Source organism: Pipistrellus kuhlii, unplaced genomic scaffold, assembly GCF_014108245.1.
Source record: "Pipistrellus kuhlii isolate mPipKuh1 unplaced genomic scaffold, mPipKuh1.p scaffold_m20_p_7, whole genome shotgun sequence".
Classification (NCBI taxonomy): Eukaryota; Metazoa; Chordata; class Mammalia; order Chiroptera; family Vespertilionidae; genus Pipistrellus; species Pipistrellus kuhlii.
In genome coordinates, this window is record NW_023425573.1 from 55,597,611 (window position 1) to 55,621,319 (window position 23,709).

General features: G+C 41.2%; 1 protein-coding gene across 5 annotated transcripts in view; it reads right to left on the bottom strand.

Annotated features, from left to right (window-relative positions):
- Window positions 1–1,442: 1,442 nt before the first annotated feature.
- The window catches only part of LYPD6 (LY6/PLAUR domain containing 6), a 114,638-nt gene continuing 92,371 nt past the window's right edge, over window positions 1,443–23,709 (bottom strand). For 3 of the 5 annotated variants that reach the window (XM_036420565.2, XM_036420564.2, XM_036420563.2), the window contains 3 exons: window positions 18,728–18,826; window positions 6,170–6,300; window positions 1,443–4,321 (listed from right to left, as the gene is read on the bottom strand). In XM_036420565.2, the coding sequence (XP_036276458.1) occupies window positions 4,154–4,321; window positions 6,170–6,300; window positions 18,728–18,826 (398 nt within the window). In that variant the 3' untranslated portion in view covers window positions 1,443–4,153. Of the gene's footprint in view, window positions 4,322–6,145; window positions 6,301–18,727; window positions 18,827–23,709 lie in introns of all 5 variants that reach the window. The other 2 variants (XM_036420566.2, XM_036420567.2) reach the window with 2 other exon arrangements.

Below are 23,709 nucleotides of genomic sequence, written 5' to 3' on the forward strand. Positions count from 1 at the left end.
AGTCAGCTAAAAATGGACTTACATAAATATCCTCTTCCCCCATCCAATTCCAGCAATTGCAATGGAATTAAAAATAGCAAGACAATAGTAATTTTCTAATGGGAAAAAGCATAAAAACTAAAATTAGCTAGAGAATAACAGCTGAGAATGAAGTCTTGATTAGAAAGTCATTTTGGAAATCTGCACTGATTGTGTAACACCAAATTTAAGTTAGACATTTTTATATTTAAAGTAGTATCAGCACCTGTTTTCCTGTAGAGTCAAGGGAGAACACTCCAGGCTAAAGTCATGATGCTTCATATTCATGCGTGGTCCTGTTTCAAGTTGCTATGTGAGTTTAGAAAAATGGCTGAATAGCTAAGGTTAAATCTCCCAGTTATCATATGGATTAATAACAGATGCTCAAACAACTTTCAATATTTCACCCCTAATAGGCAAGTTAAAGTCATTTATTAAAAACACTTGTGAAAGCACTTTAGGTATTTCAGATCAAACCCACCATAATGTAGCCAAGCCACCACATCTGGTGTTTGATACCTGGTGTGCCTTGGGTCTCATTTGTAGATAAAATCTTATGTACTTCGGGAAAGAGATATAAAGTGCCTTTAGGAAGTGAAGGCTCCTTTTAAACCCCTCATTTGGGCTACTGTGTAAATCTATGTTTTCAAAATCAGATTTTCTAAAAGCACAGTCTACCTGAGGTGCTATGCCCATTGAACACACATAGTTATTTAGAAAGGTTAGTGATAACAACTGTCCTAATTGAAATACAAATATCACTTTAGAGCATGAACTGTGTCACTGATCCAGAACCTAACAAAGAGAAAACCTTAAACTTTGGGAAATATTTATTTTGTCCTGGAAATTTCAAAATACAGGGTGAAATCACAGACAAGCTAGAGTTTTTCAAGGTCCCTTTCAATGTCTACCGTTTTACTGTGAAAATTACAATAAATTCATTGTATAAATGAAAATGACATGTATGCTATTGAAACATTTGTTTCCTGTTGCAAAAGAAACCATCAAGGGAAAATGCTTTCTATTGTATCATCATCAACATAATTCACTTTGAGAAGAGAACAAGATTTAGAAATTGTTAGTGGGGGTGACACACACACACACACACACACACACACACCCCACAATCTTTTTATATTTCTTGATTTAACAAAGAGATGTTCTGGGAAAATTGCAGACCTGATTGAAAAGTCTGGTAATCTTTCTTTCTTGGATCTTCTGCGGCATTTACTACAGTGTTCAAGAATCATTTGGCATGCGTAAACTGTCCTGTATCTTTTCATGCATGCATTTGTTGTCCTTCAACTAGAAGGTGAGCTTCTGGAAGAAAGTTCCCTGTGGCGCTACATGCAATGCCTGGTACATAACCTGGGTGCCTGAATCATTGATTGACATGTGCGTTTGCACGAAAGAGCCTGGAGAGGTACACTTAAAATCTTTATTCCTTGATATACAAAATGTACAATATTTACAAAATTTAGGCATTTATCCCATATTGACATGAATGCTGTGGGGAGTCTAAAAATAAATAAGTGGCACATATGTTCATATACACATCACGGCTCTTTGCACTTTAAGCCATCAGCAGTGGTGGATTTAACAGAAGGCTTAATGGGGTAGAAAGTCAGTTGGATGATCAGTCCTGGGCCTTCCACATAGAAGGCCCTTTTGTGGCTCCTTGAGGCTGAGGATGGCAAGCAAATCACTTTCTTGTAAGAGAATAAAACACCAGGTGCACACAGCCACATCTGTTTAGAGTTTGCAGTGACCCTCTGGGTGGCAGATGATGTTATTGTAGACCCGGGCTTGCACATCAGCCAGGGAGGCTTTGGAGTGCCCGTTCTCTCATGAAGAACCAACTTTTGGACTTTGTCTCCTACGGAAATCTCATGCAGTACTTGGAAGGTGTAAGTGGACAGTGACCATGCACGAAATGTATATGTAGATATGTACAGCATCCAATTTTCATTGTCTTAGAACATCTTTCTATGTAGGATCAACCTGTTCCCTCTTTTAGCAAGAAGAATGAATGAGGAAACCATCCCTTCACCCCCCAAAGAAAAAACATCTGGGGACACATGCAAATGGCACCCTGCAGAAGCAGGACTAAACAAACTATGCGTGGTAAGATGGCCAATTCCCATGAAGTCAGGCCTGCAAGTTTTCCTAAGGATGGTAATTCCACCCTCCCTTCCTCTTCCCATATGTCCTAATCAGAAGGAAAAGGCTTCATGTTATTGAGTTTCTTAGAATCACAGTGCCTTCAGCTCTAAAGTGTAAGTACTAATAATTTTCCTTACATGGTTCTTGTATGAATTATATGATCTAATTTATGTAAAGTGCTTAGCATAGTGCTTGGCACATAAGAGATGCTTAATAGATGTCTTGCTCCCTCTCTCTAATCCCCCACCCCAATTATAAGCAACTTATTGATAAACTTGCCAAACTCTGATTTAAGGCCATTTGATGCAATTTAGATGATTGTGTAATCAGAGTTAACCACTGTCAGTTTATATTGGTCCCTGAGGAGGTCTCATTTTATGAGCCAGAAACATTTTCCTGTGCAGAGCAGATGGACCCTGACAACTTTATCTGCAATGGCTCCACCAAATTTTATGCAAATATGCCCCACAACCCTGCAGAGAAATGCGTACCAGTGATGGTCACAACCCAAATGCTACTAGGAACACAACACAGGAAACCATGAGCAAACACAAAACCTCAAAGCCAACACATTACTCTTACTCACAACATAAGTAGCTTTTTTCAACACTGGCACAAGTATTATAGATAATGTTCAATACATATATTACAAGCTCTACCACTGTTGAAAAAATAAGTATTCTGATTTGGTTATTCTGTTCGAAATAAAGAATCTTTTACAATATATTTTAGTTTCTAGTTATGCCATACAAAAATAAATATCGTATAAATGATTTACAAGGAAGAAGAAAAAATTGTAATTTGGGGTGCCAAAAACATAGGAAAGGATGGTGAAGTTTTCATTGTCTACCTCAAAAGCAATCATTTGAAAGAAATAAAAACTTCCCACTAGGTCTTCTTACTAGTCTCACTACCATACCACTGGTTCACCTACTTCTCATCCTAGGATATCCTAGGATATCTCACCCAAGAATCTCCAGACAATTCAATGTAGAACCTTCCTCCTAAGGTCACTGGGGATTTGAAAGAGGAAGAAATGGGAGAGCTCTTGGGAAGCATGACTTGCTGATGGAGGAAGATCTGGCTGAGCCACTCACTGGATCCTCACAATGAAGGCCTCCAGACCTTCTCCTTCCTTTTATTTTTAAGTCCTCTCTCTGCCTAAACTAGCTGTGTATGAATAGAAACGCATGCCTGGAGAGAATACCCCATCCTGCCGTGGGACATCCTCAACTCAGGAAGATCGAGTGGAGCATAACAAGGTGCTAAGTCAAGCCAATCTCTCCAATGATATGAAGGGATAAACGCTCACTTTATGGATGTGAATTCCATTAAATTAGGAAAAGACCTTTTCTAGCCCTCCTCCCCATAGATCAAACTTTTATGGTTGCCTTTTTATCTCCCACACAGAGCAGAGGGAATATGATCCTGCCATTAGGAGAAGAATGTTGGAAAAATTAAATTGGACAAATTGTTCACTTCTTTTCTAGGAGGGACTCAGTAGGAATCTCTGAGGAAACAGTCCATTCATTTTGCAATTAAAATTTTAAAATTCTAAAGCTGTAAGTGAATTCATGGTTATATTTAAACCAATAGTCCTTTAACTTTCTCCTGAAAAACGCACAGATATTCACGTTGCCTAACATCTCAGAGGGGCCCAGGATCTCCTGTGGCTCATGCATGTCTTCCAAATTAAGAGCCAAAACTCAATAAATGCAGAGCTATTTCTTGGGGTGAAAACAATGGTTTATGGTATAGAACTCAGTCTACTTTAGGGGCAGGCTGGCTTTGATGAGGTCTTGGGACTGAAGCAATGCTTGTTCCTCATGGGAAGTGGAGATGCTTGACTAGGGAGATATCCTTGAGTGCTGTGGTTTCACGTGTGTCCTGTTGCCAGGCCAATGACTCATGCATGACAGCGGGCCGTTTAGATCCCTATGGATTGTTACCACACATCAGTGCCTTTGAGCTGCTATAAGGTGAGTCCCAGCCACACCCACAAGCAGGACACTATCACTGACACGCAGTGTGGCTGCCCATTAGTCTGGTTTATGGGTGACTTTGTGGCAAATGTGGCATCAGTTTCATTTCGGGGGAGCGGCAAGTTACAAATATTTCCTTCACAACAGGAAGTGCAGACCTGGAAAGAAGAAAAAGAAGGGTGATGAGAAGCTGGCAGGTTTTGGGAAGGAGGCAGGGATTCTTGAAGGGACTATCTCCTTCACCATGAGACTCAGATGGAAATGACGTGCTCTGCAAAGGAGACACCAGCTTGCATTGCAGGGGCTGCGATGAGATTTCATCTGGAAGCAGTGTGGTCAAAATGAAAGGCCCCAAAGAAGCTTCAAAGAATGTGGGTCCTGCTTTTGACATCACACCCTGTGGTTACTCCATTTTTACACATTTCTTAAGACTGTAGCTATTCCTTCTCTGAAGTGAGGATTATCAATAACACTTATCCTACCTTTCCCAAAGAGGCTCCTTCAGACCACCTGAGGGAACTGTGACGAGGGCAACTTCCACTTGCCAAGTTTTCACAGGAAAAGTGAAGGGGCAACAACCCAGATAATTTTAACCTAAATATTTACTTTCATCAGAATTGTCTGCATCATTCTCTCCATTCTGGTAGGTGAGTTAAGGTTTGAAGGGTTTTTGTTTATGCAATTAATGCTTCATACAGCTTTTCTTAATCATGAGACAGAAGTAAATCCAATGAATTATCGCCAGAAGTTACTTCATGCCATAGCTACGCTGAGTACACACCAGAAGCTTCAGCATCAACTGGGAACTCATTAGAGATGCAGAATCTCAAGCTAGCCCTGGACTTAGCAAACGACAATCTGCATTTTAACAAGATTTGCAAGTGGTCCGCCTCCAGAGTAATGCCTAAAGACTCTGTGATGGGTAATATTCTGTCACTCTCTGCAGAGATTTCAGTCTGCTCACCACTGATAGGGCTGGGAGACATTTTAAAGTCAAAGAGAGAAACGGGTCAGAAGTGAGTTGGGTTTCTGTCTCTATTGATCACTAGCTGTGTGGCCTGAGCACATGATGTCACTTCTCTGATCTATAACTTCCTCCTCGGAGAAGTATCCATGATGATGCCAGAGGAACACGTCCAGCCTGCTAGACGGTCAAGTAAAACCCTTGGGTTTACCTTCACATTGCAAACCAGGAGCTGGTAGGCAGATCATACTTTAAAATTTAATTCTTAGTGTTCGACAAGTCTTAAGATAAAAAAGCCCCCACGAACAGTACCATTACCAGTTATCAGAGCGGGCACTGCTCCCAACCCCCAGGAAAGCAGCCTGAAGCGACAAAATAAAGGCCAAGCTGACATATAAGCTCAGCTCTGAACCACTAGCAAGGGAGTCAGGGGCATTACCCATCCCACCCGCGCCAGGCGGCCTTCCTCTGATTCATTATTTTCTCTTTCAAGACTGCCCTCAAAGTTGGTTTGGACCTGAATGCTTCGGTACAGGCACCAGATGGAGTTTCAGGAGAGCAACCCCACAAGGAAAAGGTTCTCTCACTCCCTACTGAAATGACTCAGGAGCCAATGCACACCTTCCCCAAATCAGCCTCCTGCAAGAGGCATGGCCCCATTTTGCAGAAAGCTATCAAAGCTAAACTGCCTTGGCCACCCACAGCTAATGAGTTGTTGCTGCACCTGCAGTGCTTTGCCACGAGGACATAATTGGTCCCTTGTTCCTTTTCCTTCTGGCACTTTTACTACTTTCTTGAGTGAAGGAAGGGCCTGCGATAATTTTCAATACCCTCTTGGTATTGTGTTTACATCATTTATCCTATACCCTGGTATAAATCTTTATTCTTTTGGAGAAGACGGGAAAGGAAGCATCTTCTAATGCTGCCAGGGCAGTCAGAAGCCAGCCTCCTGGGAAGTGAGACTTTGCTCACGAGCCACGGCGGATATCTGGAGAGGAGAAAGGCTGACTATGCTGACCCGGCACGTGCTTTCTTGCCAGACCTTGTGGCCTTCGTGCTCGGAGTTTCTGCAGCCAGTGGACAAGCACTCTTCCAGCGGAACGCAGCGTTTGGTGACGGAGATGCTGTTTCCCGTGACTTCCATGGTGTGCTGAGTGTAGCAGTATCTGGTCTCTGTCAACAACAAAAACTCTGTTTTAATGGACAGAGACAATGTTAGCCCAACCTGCCCGAGAGGGAAACAACAAGAGTGTCAGCCCTGAAAGTGCTAAAAGGATCGAACAGCACATGGGATGGGTTTATGTCCAACCCCAGAGATGTCCTTGGAGATCCACTGAGCCCTGCTAGGAGGAGGAGGTCTCTGCCCATCGCAATCCCCATGAGCCACAACATGGAGGCATCACTCCATGCCTTTCAACAAATTGTACACTGGATTGATGTTTAGTTTTAGGGAAGGGGGATGACTAAGGATGTGAGAGTCATAGCAATTTTCAGGGAGAGGAAGGGGTAAAAACGTTCAAAGAACATGGGGTTAGAAGACAAGAAGTTAGGTAGGCAAAAGGTCTTCAAGGAGAGGAAAAACTATAGCAGAGGCTGGTGTGAGTGTGTGTGTGTGTGTGTGTGAAACAGCTCTTCCCCCGTAAGGTCAGAAAGATGAAAAATAGATTCACTGTAAATAGAGCAATGAATTTATCCAAAAGAAAGAAAGTCTTGCCTAGGAGCACTGCAGGATCTTAGAATACATTGCAGAAGACATCTGGCCCTCCAATGAAGATGCTCCAAAATTGAGAACACTGTCTCTCCCCAGAAGATCTCAGTGTCTGTCTATGATGGCAGGCAAAGAAAGACCACAATATGAGTTTCTACATGTCTGTTTAAATCTTAAACATCTGAAAACTTGAGATTTTCCCCAAAATTCCAAAGAGAAATGTGTTTTTTTTTATTTGTAATTTAAAGTCTAAAGAAAAATGGCTTTGCCAATGTAATTCTTTAAGTCCTCAGGCGATGCTCAGCTTTCTAAGCCTGGGATTTAACTGAATATTCTCGTTCCATTTTCAGATTGAAAAAGAAAATGAATAATTCTCAAGAAATGTCACTGAGCTGTTTTTCTTCCATATCTTGGACCTAACTTTGCATACTTTAACCATTTTAGATATTTAGTGGCTAATATGGAATTATGACCTTCTATGATGTTATTTATTAGGCAATAAATATTCCCCTCCCCACCAGATTCTGTCATAATCTTGGCAGCTTTTAACCAAAGTACTCATGTCCACAGAAGAAAGCTGAATACTTTTAGTCTCTGAGAATGAGTTCACACGACCACACTGTCACAGCCTGGGAGTCATGAATTCAGGGGTTTGAATAATTGTCCTTGATGCCTGCACCCACCAGGAACCTGAGTGGCCTCTGATGAGTCTTGCTAAGGGCAGTGACTTCCGCAATGGCTACACTCTTGGTCTGTCTCAGTGTCCGTGGGCTGAGACTGTCCAGGCCCTCCCCCAAGTGCTGTCCCCACACTGCACCCAGAATGTTGTCAGCTGGAATCAAGTCACCAGGCATGTCCTACCTTGCTCAGGATTCTAGAGGGTAGGGTGAGTAGGTCACCTTATGAGCTCATAAGAAAAGTTGAAAGTCCATAATATTTTAAAATTGAAATGATCATTTTCCTGATGAAGAGGGGGTGGCAACTGTCCCTTGATTTTTTTTTTAAAGCCTCTGACAGGTTATTGAGACCTGTGACCTGAGAGATTTACCAGCTGTTCCAAAAAGGACTGGTTTACCTCCCTGGTATCAGTCTTGGTCATTTATGGCCTCCGTAGGTAAACCTTTCCCACCCACACCCCAACTTCAGATGTTCAAAAAAGCAATAATAATAATAAAAAAAGGAATGTTCTTATCTCCGCCTCCTCTTCATGCAGACAGCCAGCAGCAGCTGCCAGAGGCTTTATTGCTCCAAATGTAAATCTGAGCAGATAAGATCATCCATCCCCTGATGGAATACATAAATCATCAAATGGTCTCAGGTCTGGAAACTACATTTGTCCCCCAAACAATGAATTATCTTGTTTTAACTAAACCTGAGAATAACAACTGGTGAATCTGATATAACGACCTTTTTTGTTCATATGTTTATATCCACAACAAATTCTATTTAACTTCTTAATTGGAATCTTATTCCACTGAATGAGATTAGAAACAACTATGAAGCTTTCTTCTTCTTCTTTTTATTTTATTTTTTCAGAAAAATATGCAAAAGCCCAGTACCTAATAAGCCAATTCCAGACATTCTAGGGGGAGAAGGATGAGCAGTGAGGAAGGTAGATAAGACATTTTTCTCACACTTTACCAAGTCCAATCCATGACACAAAGATATATTGAGGACACAACATTACGTCCAGCAGCAAAGACTTCGGATCTGAGGCATCAATCCCTTAAAAATATCCATTCCACTTCTTATCTCACAAAACCCCTAGGTGAGCTATAAAATGTAAATGTGGAAAAGGTTCCCTGGTTAAATAAGTTTGGGCAATGCTCAAATAGAGCTGAACAGGTATCTTTCATGCACAACTTATGAGAGCCTTGAATTTATACTTTATCTTCTAAAGGGGATGGGGGCAGGACAGGCAGAATTTCCCAACCAGAACCAGGTGGACCACATGGGGCTTATCTCTGCACCATAGAGATGATGAAAACCGAGTTTCAGCCACAGAGCATTGCTCTCCACGCATTTTGAATAATCCTTGGGTTAGTAATGAGGTTATATGAGAATCAAGCCTGCTGATAACTTCACACTAAAAGGATTTCAAAGGCTTTTATCTAAAAGATAAAAGATGGATTTGAATTTCTACCAAGTTAGTCTGGGCCTCTAAAAATCTCATATTCTGCACTGCATGGTATTCCCAGAGGTTGTGAAACAAAAGTCTTTTACCGTAAGATTCACAGGCATTCAAGCAAAATCAGAACAGAATAAGAAGCTTAATCAACTACTGGAAGGCACAAAATATAATTTTCATGAAATTCACACATATAGACATGCACACATTCCCTAACCTGGCTCTGAGACTTAAAAAAGGTTCAAAATGAAAATGTAAATTTCCACTTGCTCATCAACATGCAGTTTCCAATAACAGAAACTGTATCTAAACAAAATATACATAAAATGATTGATATTGAAATTAGATATTAAAAATGACCAACTCTCTGGTAAAAGGTCTTTTTGCCACTGTTGCTCTGCTAGTTATGGTTTCTTTAAAACATATATAATTATGAAAGTGATGCTAGAGAACAATTCACCAGGTGTAAGAAGATTAATGGGAAGAAAATAACTTGAATCATAATATTATCAACTAGAGACTGGTGCATGAAATTTGTGCACTGGGGGGCGGGGGGTTGTCCCTTGGCCCTGACTGTGCCCTCTTGCAGTCCAAGAGCCCTCAGGGGATGTCCCACTGATGGCTTAGGCCCACTCCCTATGGGGATCAAGCCTAAGCCCACAGTTGGATATCCTTAGTGCTGTCACAGAGGTGGGAGAGGCTCCTGCCATGGCCGCTGGCACTCGCCATGAGCCTGGCTTCTGGCTGAGTGGTGCTCTGTGGTGCTCTTCCTGTGGGAGCACACTGACCACCAGAGGGAAGCTCCTGCATTGAGCATCTGCCCCCTGGTGATCAATGCCTGTCACAGCAACCAGTTGGTCTGCCCTTTGGTCAATTTGCATATTAGCTTTTTATTATATAGGATTATATTGAAAAATAAAGGCTGATAGCTCCCTCCCTCTGAATTGTTATTGTGTACACAGTCCTTCATATCCCTCAGTGCTCTATCCAGGCCCCTCTGTGAAAGTTGGTTCACCCAAGTGTCCATTCAGTGCTCTTCTCCCCTGTCTGATCCCACAGGATTTCTGTGCAGTTCCAGGTTTCACTGAGTATAATTTCCTCTGTGATTCCCCACCTTTGACTTCAAAGTTTTTTCTTCTAGATTTTCTCCTACATCTCTGTTATCTTCATTTCTAACTTCTCTAACCTGAGTGTTGATATTCTCCCATGTTCAGTTCTGGAAGCTTCTGTCAATCAAGTAACCTCATCCAACCTCTCAGAACTTATCTTCAGTCTGATTCCCTCTCCTGGGTTGTAGAACCAACTTTGTAACTAGTTCCTGCAAATCACCAGCAGCACTGTGCACCTCACACCTCAGACCTCCCAAACCCATCACATTACCACGTTCCCTCTTGGATCTGTTTATCTTCCTGCATTTCTATTTCCAGAAGGGACAGCCTGAGAAGTGGCACCTCTATCTTGGACTAGAAACTTCAGAATCAGCTCAGATCTCTCTTGCCAAACCGGGTGTCTCCAAGTCCTCTGAAATGTCTCCATTACCCATCTAATCTTGTGTGTTCCATTTCCCCAATACAGGGCCTCTTTCATTTCCTGTCTTCTTTGGCTCCAATCTCTCTCCTATCTAATGCAGGTGCCGGACAGTCAACCTCAAGATAGACTACTGAAATGAGGGTCAGATCGTGCCACTCACTGCCTAGTAAAGTGTGAACAACACTTAAAGTCATGAGGGACTCTAAGTGTCAAGGAGCCCTGGCTGCTTACCACTGGGCTTATTTGGCCTACTCCCTTGCATACTCTCTATCCTTGAAGCTCTGTCTTAAGAGTATAAGAGTAACTGTGCTTCCCTGCTGGAGGCATCCATTGCATGTATAACTCAGAGCTTGGCACCTGAAACTCAGCACTTACTATCACTCAAGAACTGTAGTAACTCCTTGATCTAGGCCCCAGACCACCTCATCATTGCTCACTAGATACCTTGAGACATGATGACACAACTTTTGACTATTCTTTACAACGAAAATGTTTTCTTTTCTGCTGCTCCTAGAAACCTGATATTCTCTGAGGCTCAAACCAAATGACATTGTTCTGCGAAACCAGCCTTGATTCCTCCCTTCCCTGCCCCCCCCAACCACAGGTTCACCGCCCTTCCTTAGATACCTTATTTGGTATGTCTGATTTTCCTTTTAGGCCAGGGTTTCTCAACATTGGCACACTGGCATATATATATTACTGGCGAATTTTGTTTGTTGTTTAAACTTTAGGTTTTGAGATAATTGTAAATTCGCATGTATTTGTAAGAAATAATACAGAGTGATCCCATGTGCCTGTTATTCAGTTTCCCCTGCATGGTAACACACTGCAACACTACAATATAATGTCCTGCTCAGATCACTGAAATTGATGCCGGAAAAATACAGAATGTTCTATTTCCACAAGGATCCCTCATGATGAATTTTTGTGTTCACATCCTCTACCTTCTGTCCTCATCTCCTGAACCCTTGTAGCAACTAGTCTGTGCTCCTTCTATAACATCATCATTTCAAAGATGTTATATAAATGGAATCAAACAGTGTGTAAACTCCTGGGACTAGGGATTTTCACTCAGTCTATTTCACTCAAAAATTATCCATGTTGTTAATTAACAGTTTGTTAATTTTTATTGCTGAGTAGTACTCCATGCTATGGATATACCAAAATTGGTTTAAACATTCACCCATTGAAAAGGTATCTAGGTTGTGGATATTATTAATAAAACTGCTATCAACATTTGTGTTGAGGTTTTTATGTGAACATAAGTTTCCAATTCTCTGGGATAAATTGGAGAAGTTGAATTACTGATTTTATGGCCATTGCATGTGTAGCTATTTAAGAAAATGCCATACTGTTCTTGAGTGTGACTTGATTTTCTAAAAAGAAATATCAACAACTCTTTAAAAGCCAATCCATGTGTGATAAGAGACAGTTTTATGTCTTCATTTCCAATCTCTATGCCTGGAACTGGACTTTACAGTGGCCAGTAGTTAAAATAAAAATTATAAGACAAAAGCATCAAATGGATGCTTCCTATCTGAGACAACTGTATTAGCAGAAAACACTATGAATTGGAGTAAGTTTGATGCTCTCAGATTACAAAAAAAAAAATTAAGGTTGATAGCAGAACATTTGGCTTAGAAACTCCTTGAAAATCTAGTTAAAGAATAAATCTGAAAATTACAGTGTCAGCTTAGATGAATTAGCTTGTCCCTTCTTAACAATGACAAAAAAAAAACCAGAGGAAAATTGAAATAGCTGGATGAAATAAAAATAACACCCAAAATCTGCGTGAAAGCATAGGAGAGCTACTGAGGCAGATAGGACTTGAAGAGTAAGGCACCAACAAAACGAAGGACACATTGAGTGGAGCCTGACATTCTATACCTGTTCTCCCCTTGAGGCACCTGCCTGGGAACAGAGGCTGAGTAGCCAAGCAGAAAACTCTGCAAAGGGGCAGAAAAGCTGAGCAGAGCTTTGTCAGTCTCAAGGGGATTGGAAGGCACACGCAGGAATCCAGAGCTAGCAGGGCAGCCAGGAGAAAAAGGAAATGCAGAGAAGCGAGGCTGACAGTCTCAGTTTAGAATTCCAGGTTGGCAGCTATTTACTTCCAGCACTTTTAAAATGTCATTCCATTAACTTCTAGCTTCTACTGTTTCTGTCAATACTGAAGGCTGGCAAGGCTGTGCAGCAACTGGCACCTGCAGGCACTGCTGGGAGAGCGTGAATTGGTGCAGCCACTCTGGCCAACTGTTAGTCAGGAACGAGGGTAGCCACAGCATACACACTGCCTACCCAGGAACCCACCTCCTGGGATAGAGGCCCAGCAGAAATGACGCAGGTGTATACCAAAAGGCATCGGCAAGAATGCTCATCATATTCAAAGCTGGAAACACTCCAAATGCCCATCGACAGCAGGATGGATGAAGGTTGGTACCTACATAGAGTAATCTGCATCTGTGAGAAAGAATGACTTGGCTGCTCATGCAAAAGGAATGCATTTCACATATATAATGTGGGAAAGAAAGGAGTACGTTCTGTAGGATTCCATTCACACAAAACTCAAGGACAGTAATCACAATTGTGTAACTGTTGGGAGGTGTAGTTTAAATGCCCTGGGGACTCCAATGGCCTTCTGGGGTTCAACAGCTTAACATGGGTGGCAAACACAGCATGTTCATTTTGTGATGAAAATTCAATGAGCTCCGCACCTGTGATCTCTTCACTTCCTGGTATGTATGTTAAACTTTAATAAAAATTTTAACTTTATAAGAAGGAGGAAGTCTGAGACTTCCATTTGCTGATACGACAAGACAGATAATCTGAACAGCGTCTCATTACATAGCAGCAAGTGTGCTGAATAACATATAACCAATAGCTTCTGTAAATGTACAATACAAAAGCAGGCTCCAGAAGTAAGAGAAATCTCAGGAACCAATGCTGATTTTTCTACCTGGATGAGATGGGGTGTTAATATATAAACTGTAAAAGATGCAAGACCTGGGTCCTCTTGGGGTTTGGAGCTGAAATAGAGACCCTGAGGAATGGCAGAAATCTTGAATGGCTATATTCTGAATGCACCAGAGAAAATTCTACCCTTGGGTAAAGTTAAACAAAAAGGCTGTTTGTCTCAGCCTGGAATAGTCAACAACAAAGACTCTTTCCTAAAAATGTGTAACCAAGGGCCTGTTTTCAGTGGAGCTAGTATCACATTTATATTCCTGTTTATTCCAGATAATGGATATTGCAAGACTCATCAAGGGACATACCCACGTTTTTCTTCACTTTCAAAAGAACAGTGAGCAGCATAGAAGCTGGAAGCAAAAGGATACGTGACCCTTCCACTCAAGATTTCTCTCGGTCTGATTTTATATCAGCAATAATTCCAAATGAAGAATTTGCCTTGGAGGGAGACATCTGCACTTCATAATTAAAAAGGAACATGAAGTCCTTGTGCCTTAGGTAGCCTACACAGAGCAAGCCTTTAAAAAAAATGTGATGGTTTTTACTTGACATTTAATTCCAGAAGCCCTTAAACACTTATACGATCCCTTTCTCTCAAGGAGCTTTTCACCTTACCTGGTACAACACAGAAAAAAAGTCAAGGCAAGAGATCCCGTGGACCCAAGAGCCTGACATTCAGTGCCTGTTTTCCTTTACTAGTTTCTTCAACTGGTCCCTCATAGGATATGATTTTAAGATCCTTTCCCATGCCAGTTCACAAAGTCAAGGAGACTGCACAGATTTATAATGAGCAGTGGATGAAATTGAGGTCATTGCAAAGGAAGTGCTCAGGGGCCAAAGACTAAACAGAAGGCCGGCGAAGTGAGGGAATGTGATTGGTTATGAAAAGCGTCTCAAGTCCTCATGTCTAGGGAGGGAGTGTGGTAGCAGGAATCTGTAAGTGCCAGAGGCAATAACAAAGTGACAGAGGAGGAAGGACTTACGTAACACACATTTGGAGAGTTAGGAGTGACAGGGAGCCTGAGTTGGCTGGCGGGGCTGGCGGATGCCACCAGTGCCTGTCACAGTGATTCTCGGTAGGGCAAGGCTTTCTTGATGTTTATTTGACCAAATGATGCTTCACAGCCCGTCTGCTGAATCAGGAAGCAAGCTCTGCCTCAGCTGCTAAAACGCAATCTGTCCTACACGAATCCACATGGCTGAGTTTAGCTTTCCAGTGTTCTTGAAACGCAGGCGTTGCCCTAAGCAATTTGGGATGTGGGCTTATCCCACAGAGATAAGATTAAATGCTAACATAAAGTATTTTTTCGCTTTTAACCAGTTATTTTCACATCATGTAATAATTAAAACCTAATTAAGCATGCCACAAAATAAAAATCAACAGGAATGCTGCAAAAAACTGGTATGCTTTTTTCATGGCAGCTACTGAGCTGCCCTTACTAAGCCTGCTGGTAGTCCTATAGCTGCTTCAAAGTAATAATTAACAGAGGAAAAAAACAACAACACAAATCTAGGGTTAATCCACAATTTCTAGTAATTAGACACATTTTTTATTTTAATCTAATAATAGCAATGGCATTTTCATCGGTAGAAAACTTTGAGAGAGAAAAAAAACACAGAGGAAAGGGTAAATGGCCTATGGCAGTGGGGCTGGTTAAGAAGTAAGCTGGTGCCCTGGCCAGTTTAGCTCAGTGGATAGAGTGTCAGCCTGTGGACAGAAGAGTCCCAGGTTTGATTCCAGTCAAGGGCACATACCCTGGTTGCAGGAACCTCCCTGTCCTGGGCTCTGGTTAGGGTGCATGTGGGAGGCAATCAATCGATGTGTTTCTCTCACATCGATGTTTCTCTCTGTCTTTCTCCCTCCCTAAAAATTAATGGAAAAATATCATCAGATGAGGATTTAAAAAAAAAAAAGTAAGCTGGGTGTAGCTTTAGTACCCACTCCTTACCCGATATTTAAGGTCCTAAAAAAATAACCTGGCCCCCCTACTTGTTCCTATTCTTGTCTGATATAAATAGTTGCTATACCATCTGAGTTCTCTCCCTGTTCATCGAGCTCACTTGGAGCACCCGGTCTCCAAGCCTTTGCTCTGAGTGACTTCCCTGAAGACATGTCCTCTTCCTCCTTCTCCCTCCACTGCCCATCTTCTGAGCCCGTGATGCTCTCACTTGCCGAGTCAGCCCCAAAGAGCAAATCTCCCTTTTAACTCCCCATCACTGAATGCCATGTTTCATTGGCGCTGGCCTTTGTCCTGCTATTTTTGACATTTGAGATGTTCAGATCTTATCTCCCCAGCTAAACTGTATGCTCCTTGAAAGAAGAAACCCCATTTCTATCTTTCTTTGCATAATCCCCGAGGGCCTGTGTCCTGAACCTCAAGGTGTAATTTTTCCATTTATCCCTATAAATTAGTGAGCAAAAAGATAAAAGTAGGGGGGGGGGGGAGAAAAGGAGAAATTGTGTCAATGATATTTTGGGTCTCTGTATTTTGGAAGGATAGATTTTTGTCCTCAAAAGAAAATATAAAGAGGGACCTTCCTCTTTTCCTGTGAGGAAATGGAGCAGATCGCCACCAGTCACCTGCTCTTCTCTTTGTGACAGGGATATACTTGTACACCATCAGACTTGGGCTGGGTCTCTCTGAGCCTGAGCAAGCTGCAGTCCACAGTCCCTCCTTTTCTTCTCCTCATCCCTGCTAAGGCAATAATGAGAGAAGCACTGTCCCGTGTCCTGTATAGCAGTACTGAGCACTGGCAACTGTGGCCGAAGCTCATCAGCCAGCTTTGCCCCAACAGGAACCAACCCAAAAGTTATTGGCTACACAAGCAAACCATCCGGTCTGAGTCCAGAGTCTCAGTTACTGCATCTGAGAACCACGGGGGAGCTTCTAAAACTCCTTCTGCTCAGGCACACTCTGTACCGTTTAAGCGTGCATCTCTGGGAATGAAGGGCATCGGTAGTTTTAAATGTTTACCCCGTGATTGGAATGTGTTGCCCAGTTTGAGAAGCAGTGGCTTCGCCAGGTCCCTCGGCAGCCTACCCAAGTGCTCCTTCTGCGGTGGGATGTTCGAGAACACTGGCTCCGTCTGCAGTGAGCGAGGCTGCAGAAGGCAGAGCGGCAGGACTCATCCGTGATCACCGGATGGCTGGGCAGCTGGCTGTGATTAAGCCAGTCTGTAGTGTCCCATGTTTTCCTCTTCCCTGTGGTCTTTCCCATTAGCATCTCTAGTGCAAAGTAAACAAGAGGCATCTAGAGATGACAACACTACATTACACTTTTTACTAGTGGGGAGAGGAGCTCCCAGTGGTTCTTGCTCCCGACTGTCCACTAGACTTACGGAGGATATTTAAATACTCTGTGCAGGGATGCTGGCTCAATGTGTGTGGAGCTGTGGTTCTCTCTCTCTCTCTCTCTCTCTCTCTCTCTCTCTCTCTCTCTCTCTCTCAAAAATATATTTTATTGATTTTTTACAGAAGAGAGAGGGATAAAGAGTTAGAAACAGCTGAAACCGGTTTGGCTCAGTGGATAGAGCGTTGGCCTGTGGACTGAAAGGTCACAGGTTTGATTCTGGTCAAGGGCATGTACCATGGTTGCAGGCACATCTCCAGTAAGGGGTGTTCAGGAGGCAGCTGATCAATGATTCTTTCTCATCAATGCTTCTAACTATCTATCCCTCTCTCTTTTTCTCTGTAAAAAATCAATAAAATATATAGTAAAAAAAAAAAAAAAAGAGTGAGAAACATCGATGAGAGAGAATCACCTATCAGCTGCCTCTTGCACACCCCCTTCTAGGTTGTGCCCACAACCAAGGTACATGCCTCTGACCGGAATCAAACCTGGGACCTTCCAGTCTGCAGGCTGACACTCTATCTACTGAGCCAAACCGGTTTTGGCGGAGCTGTGGTTCTTAATGTGTGGTCTGGAGCCCAGCAGCTTCTGCATCACCTGGTACTCTTACTTGGAAGGAGGAAGAACAGGGGCAGGGCCAGAAATTTGTGTTTTATCTTAATTCTTAATGCCTTTAAAATTTTTATTATTTATTGCTTGATTTTAAAGAGAGAGGGAGGGAGATAAAGAGAGAAAAACATTTTTTTTTAATGCATCCATTGGTTTATCCTTGTATGTGCTCTGACTGGGGATCAAATCTGCAACCTTGGTTTATCAAGACAACACTCTAACCAATTGAGCTACCAGCCAGTGTTTCAATAAGCCTTCCAAGGTATGATGGTCATGCTGAAGTGTGAGAACCGCAGGGCACAGGTTCCAGGGATTTTGAAAAGATTCATGGGAGTTCCTATGGGGCAGTCCAGGGGGAGACCCATAGGTTAAATAGTACTGGTTTAGGTAGCTGACACTTGTCTCTTAATTGGTGCAGGCTCTCCCAGTGCCTAGTGCTCCGTGAGAAACAGACTGTCTTTCTCTGGGTGAACATGAGAACACTTGTCCAATGTTTAAAAAAATAGCAGATGTGGAGTTGGTGTGTTCAGTTATTTTAACAACTAAACTTAAGCAGCAAAGTGAGCAGCAAAGCCCACTGAACTAATTGCTCAAACATTTTTCAATAGTATGCCCTGTCCTTGTCATCTCCCCTTCAAATGAATAGACTTTCTTCCAAAAATAAACTAGCCAATTAACATGACTCTGTAGCCAAATATAACCATCTCTTTAATTCAATAGGATAAAAGAAATATGATTATGAAGCATCTACTTTATTTTAAAATGGGCCTTTGGGTCAAAATTTCATGCTTCCCTCAGGGATCCATCTCATCCTTCAAAGAGAATGGAACAGTTTAAAAAGCTCTGGGTTTTCATTTATGCAACGATGACATTTAGAATTCTCGCTTACAGGCAGTCTCAGGATAAAAGCCTCTGGCAAGATATGCAATAAATGGAATCTTTATATGAACATCGATTCATACTTTGCATAAAGGAAGTTACTATGCAATGACTAATGCTTCAAAGAGTGGGTTAGAGGTTGGTTGTTCTCTTCCTGTCCTGCATGTGACTGGGCCTGGGGTGAGCATCACTCACCTTTCCTGGAGCTGCAACGACACCTCATGAGAAAGGGGGCAACCTCACGGAGCAGTTTATGACTTGGAGAGTTTTTTATGATAAGTTATGGGTGTTGTGTAAGCAGTAGAAATAGCCTTACACAAGAGAAGTGACTGAGATTATGAGCATGCTTCCTTCTACGCATGTATCAAGATAACCAGGCCTGTCCACTCCTGGTCAGCCCTTGGGACCCCATTCTGTCTCCTGAGAGCTTACCTCGAGGACAGTAGATGTCTGGAGCCCACCGGTTGCACTCATAATTGTCTGCTGCCTTTTCACAGGTAAAACACTTAAATCCACCAGGATATGGTGTGGCTGCAAAGAGGATCAAGAGGAAAGAGCAATGCTTTAGACTAAGAACAGAATCCTGCATTGTGGTTAGATATTTCACTTTTTTAAATTTAAATTTATTTCATTTTATTTTATTCATCTCAAAGCATCCTGACAGTTTCTTTAAAAAGTCAATATGCAATAAGCCTAAACAATGGACACAGACAACAGGGGGGTAAGAGCATGAGTGGGGGAGTTGGGGAGGGATAATAGAGGAATAAGGACACATATGTAACACCTTAATCAATAAAACATTTTTTAAAAAGTCAATATGCAAGTAACATATGACTCAGCAATTGCACGCTTGATCATATTTCTCTGAGAAAAGGAAACATTCTCACAAAAATTTGTACACAAATATTCACAGCAACTTTATTTGTAAAAGACAAACCTGGAATCAATCCAGATGTCCTTCAATAGGCGAAGGTTAAACAAACTGTGGTACATCCATGCTATAGAAAACCAGTCAGCTCTAAAAATGAACTATTAATATTATACATTCATCAACTTGGATGGATTTCCAGAGAATTATGCTGAGTAAAAAAACAACAATCCCCATAAATGTTATATATTATATGTAACATTTACTATATGGAACATTTTAAAATGAGGAAATTTTAAAAATGGAGGAAAGATTAGTGGTTGCCAGGGTAGGGAGCTTGGTGTGAGGCCAAGAGGAATCATTGTGCTACTGAAACTATATGATATATACACAAACCTGCACACACGATAAAATTATGCAGAATTCAATACACACACACACACACACACACACACACACACACAATGTACACAAATAAAACTGGGAAAGTCTGAGTAAGACCAGTGGATAGGTGTATCAATATCAATAACCTGGTTGTGACACTAGGCTATGGTTTTTCAAATGTTCACATTGGGGGAAACTGGGTAAAGTATTCCTGGGATCTCTCTATATTATTTCTTACAACTGTTTAATCTACAATTATCTCAATAAATTTTTCAATTATGAAAGGCACTCTAAATTTCCAACTACTTACTTTTATGTTCCAACTTATGTAGACAGGCCAACAAGTACATATAAATTTTAGGTTCAATCATAAAAACTTCCCTGATGTTTGACCATTTTGTACCTGCAAAGATGGCAGTTTCTTTTGTTCCTTGTAATATTTTCATCTGTTCAGACCTGACATGGTTAAGAATCCCTGGGGATAGGAAGAAAGGCATCTACAATGCTAAAATATTTGCTGCCTATGCAGAGGTGACCCTCTTGCAGGGTGGGGGGTAGGAGGAGGATTCTCAGGCCCAGGTCCAGTGTCCATGGGGCAGCATACTGGGGGCCCTTGGGCATGCAGATGGACTCTAGTCTCCTAGCTCCATCTTGAAGTCCCTCCTTTCCTCACCCCTGAGTTGCTTCTTCTGTCCTCCAGTTACTTGTATTCTCTGCCTTGTATTTATGCTGGGGGTGGGGGGTAGGTGTCCCATGAGAGTCATGCTCTATAGAGTGCTAGCTCCCTGGGGCCTCATTAGCATTTAAGGATGAAGATGCAAAGGGAACATCAGGCCAGGTTATCTCTGTCTGATCTGCTGATGTGCTTTTACTTGCTTCTCAGTTCTAATCATTTGCTTACTTTGCCTTTCTGCTTAGAGTTTGCCTTTCATAAACAGAACTTATGAATGTGTGTGTGTGTTTAATTTGTAAAATTACCTGGCCTCTCTGAAAGCTGCAAACACTCAAACACTTCATCTGTAGAAGCCAACTGTTCTCTCTCGCAGATGCCTGAGCCTGCATATCCCACTGGCGGAAATAATCATCTCAGGGTAAATTGCTTTACCCACATGGAACCAATTAAGTATGTTATCAAAAATAAATGAAGAAGGAGGTAGCCACTTAAGGCCAGAATTATGGGCCAGATATAACTTTGATTTTCACCTTGCCTAGAACAGCTGCCCATCCTTGCACTTGCTTGCAAAGTTCACAGAGCTGCCTCTATAAATAGCAAGATCAAAAGTAATAAACTGTCTTTTCAAAAAGGCAGGTACCTGGACCTTTCTATGGGCCCATGTGAGAGTTCTATGTTCCTCCAAGTAGTTGATGACTCAAGTTCATCAACAGAATGATAGTTTGCACATGGATTATCTTAGAAAACAAGGATGCAAAGCCACTTAGACACAGCCATCCAACCACTTCATTCTCAAGGAGGAAATTTGGAATATATTATATATATATCACTGGAATATATTATATATAATATGTTATATTTTATGTAATAAAATATAATATAACAATTTTATTATAATTATATCTCTCCCTATGTATAATTATAATAAAACAGAAGTAAACAATTTTGTAAAACTACACACAAGTAAGTTTTATATCTGCACATCCCACTGCATAGATAGGTGGGTTACATTTAAGTTAAAAGAGTCTAGTTTAGTGAAGTACATGCCTGAAGAATTTAAAACAAACAGGTTCTCATATCCCAAACCAATTCAAATATTCTCATAGATATTTCAATTAGCTTATTTTTATAAGATATGAGAAAAAACATGCAAAAAAGTTTAATAAATCATCCTGATTCTATTAAAAAACAGTCACTAGCATCCTCAAAATATTTTATATATAAATATGTTTAGAAGAAAGAAGTGTAGGCTGGCTAGTGTGGTTCAGTGATTAAGCGTTAACCTATAACCAGGAGGTTATGGTTCAATTCCTGTCAGTGTACAGGCCCTGACTGTGGCTCAATCCCCAGAAGTGGGTGTGTGGAGACGGGCAATCAGTGATTCTCTCTTATCATTGATTGTTCTCTCTTTTTCTTCCTCTCTCTGAAATAAATGAAAACATACTTTAAAAAAGTAAAAGTTTAAAGCAGTTTTTAAATTTTGAACTAGGATTAGCAGAGTAGGAGTTTTGAAATACAGGTGTGAACTGTTTGTCAAAGAACAGCATTTCTCAAAAAATGATCATATTGGTCAAGGTTCATGACTGAAAAGAGCCATAGCACTTTAACTGGCATGTTTAACTCACTAGAGCAGTGGTTCTCAACCTTCCTAATGCTGCAACCCTTTAATACAGTTCCTCATGTTATGGTGACCCACAACCACAGGTTGAAAACCGCTGTTGTAGAGCCTAAGACCATTAGAAAACATAGATATCGGGTCTAGTAATAATTAATGTCGTTTTTAAACATTCGTTTAAAATCTTGCTTGGCGTTGACTTGTATTGACATAACCTTCAAACACGTGGTATCTACAGAACGTGTGAAGTGCAATTAACAAGTTTTGCTTGAAAAAGTTTGTGTTTGGTTTGGTTTTTGTTGCAAAACTAGGGCTAAGAAGATGGCAGATGAAGAGCATATTTGGCACTGCATGCTTTACGAGTTCCAATTAGGAAGAAAAGCAAGTGAGGCTGCAAAAAACATCTGTAGTGCTCTTTGTCAAGATGCAATTAGCGCCAGAAAATGCCAGTGTTGGTTTGAGAAATTTCGTGAGGGAAATTTTTCGTTAGATGACAAGAGTGGTCGAGGCCGTGTGTCCAATTTTGATCAAGAAGCTCTTCAAGCTCTTTTGGTGCAAAATCCTCAAATTACCCAACAAGAGCTTGCGACAACTTTAAAGTGTTCACAAAAAACAATTTCCAATCAATTGCGTGCACTTGGCAAAGTCCAAAAGTTTGGAAAATGGGTTCCTCATGAATTGACTGACAACAACTGTAATCAAAGAGTCACAATTTGCAGTTCGCTCCTCTCTCGTCAAAACCGTTTGCCGTTTTTAGAGCAAATTGTTACCGGAGATGAACAATGAGTGTTGTATGTTAATTTGAAAAGGTGGCCTCAATGGTTGGACAAAAATGAGGCTCCGCAGCCCACGCCAAAACCTGACTTGCATGCGAAAAACGCGATGTTGTGTGTTTGGTGGAATTTTAAAGGAATTCTTCATTATGAACTTTTACCATCTAACCAAACCATTACAAGTGCAGTGTATAGTGCCCAATTGGAAAGGTTAGCCCAAGCTTTAAGAGAAAAAGAACCCGTGCTGATTAATCGGAAGGGCGTAATTCTTCACCACGATAATGCACGACCGCATACTGCAAGAATCACTGCTGAAAACCTGCGCCAGTTGGGATGGGAAGTTCTCCCTCCACCTGCATATTCTCCTGATATTGCCCCTTACGATTACCATTTGTTTCGTTCTTTGCAAAACTTTCTTCTTGGAAAAAAATTTAATAATGAAGAATGCCTCAAAAATGCATTGACCGAATTTTTTGCATCAAAATCACAAGAATTTTACAACAGAGGGATTAAAATGCTTCCTGAGTGTTGGGCACAAGTAGTAGAAAACAACGGCAACTATATTGTTGATTAAATTTTGTTGTATTGTTTAAATAAATTCGATTTAAAAAAGTATTAGAAAACGACATTAATTATTACTAGACCTAATATTTACATTACGATTCATAACAGTAGCAAAATTAGTTATGAAGTAGCAATGAAAATAATTTTATGGTTGGGGGTCACCACAACATGAGGAACTGTATTAAAGGGTTGCAGCATTAGGAAGGTTGAGAATCACTGCACTAAGAGGTCCAATTTTATCTGAATGTTGCTACAGCCAGTAGAACTTTCAGCTGGGATGTTGGGTTAATTTTCCTGGGAACATTCCCATCAAAGAGATAAATTAAGAACTCTGAGTGAAGATTGACACTCCAACTATTCCACACATAAACTTTTTAAGAGCCTAGCACTAATAAGCTGTAGTGTTCCCAAATTTGGAATTATTTAATAGACTCTTCAAAATTATCTTTTGCAAGACTAGTGACATGTTTAATTAAATACTGTCATTTCTTATACAAGTAGCACAGAACTCTGAAATTAACTTAAAGTAGATCAAAG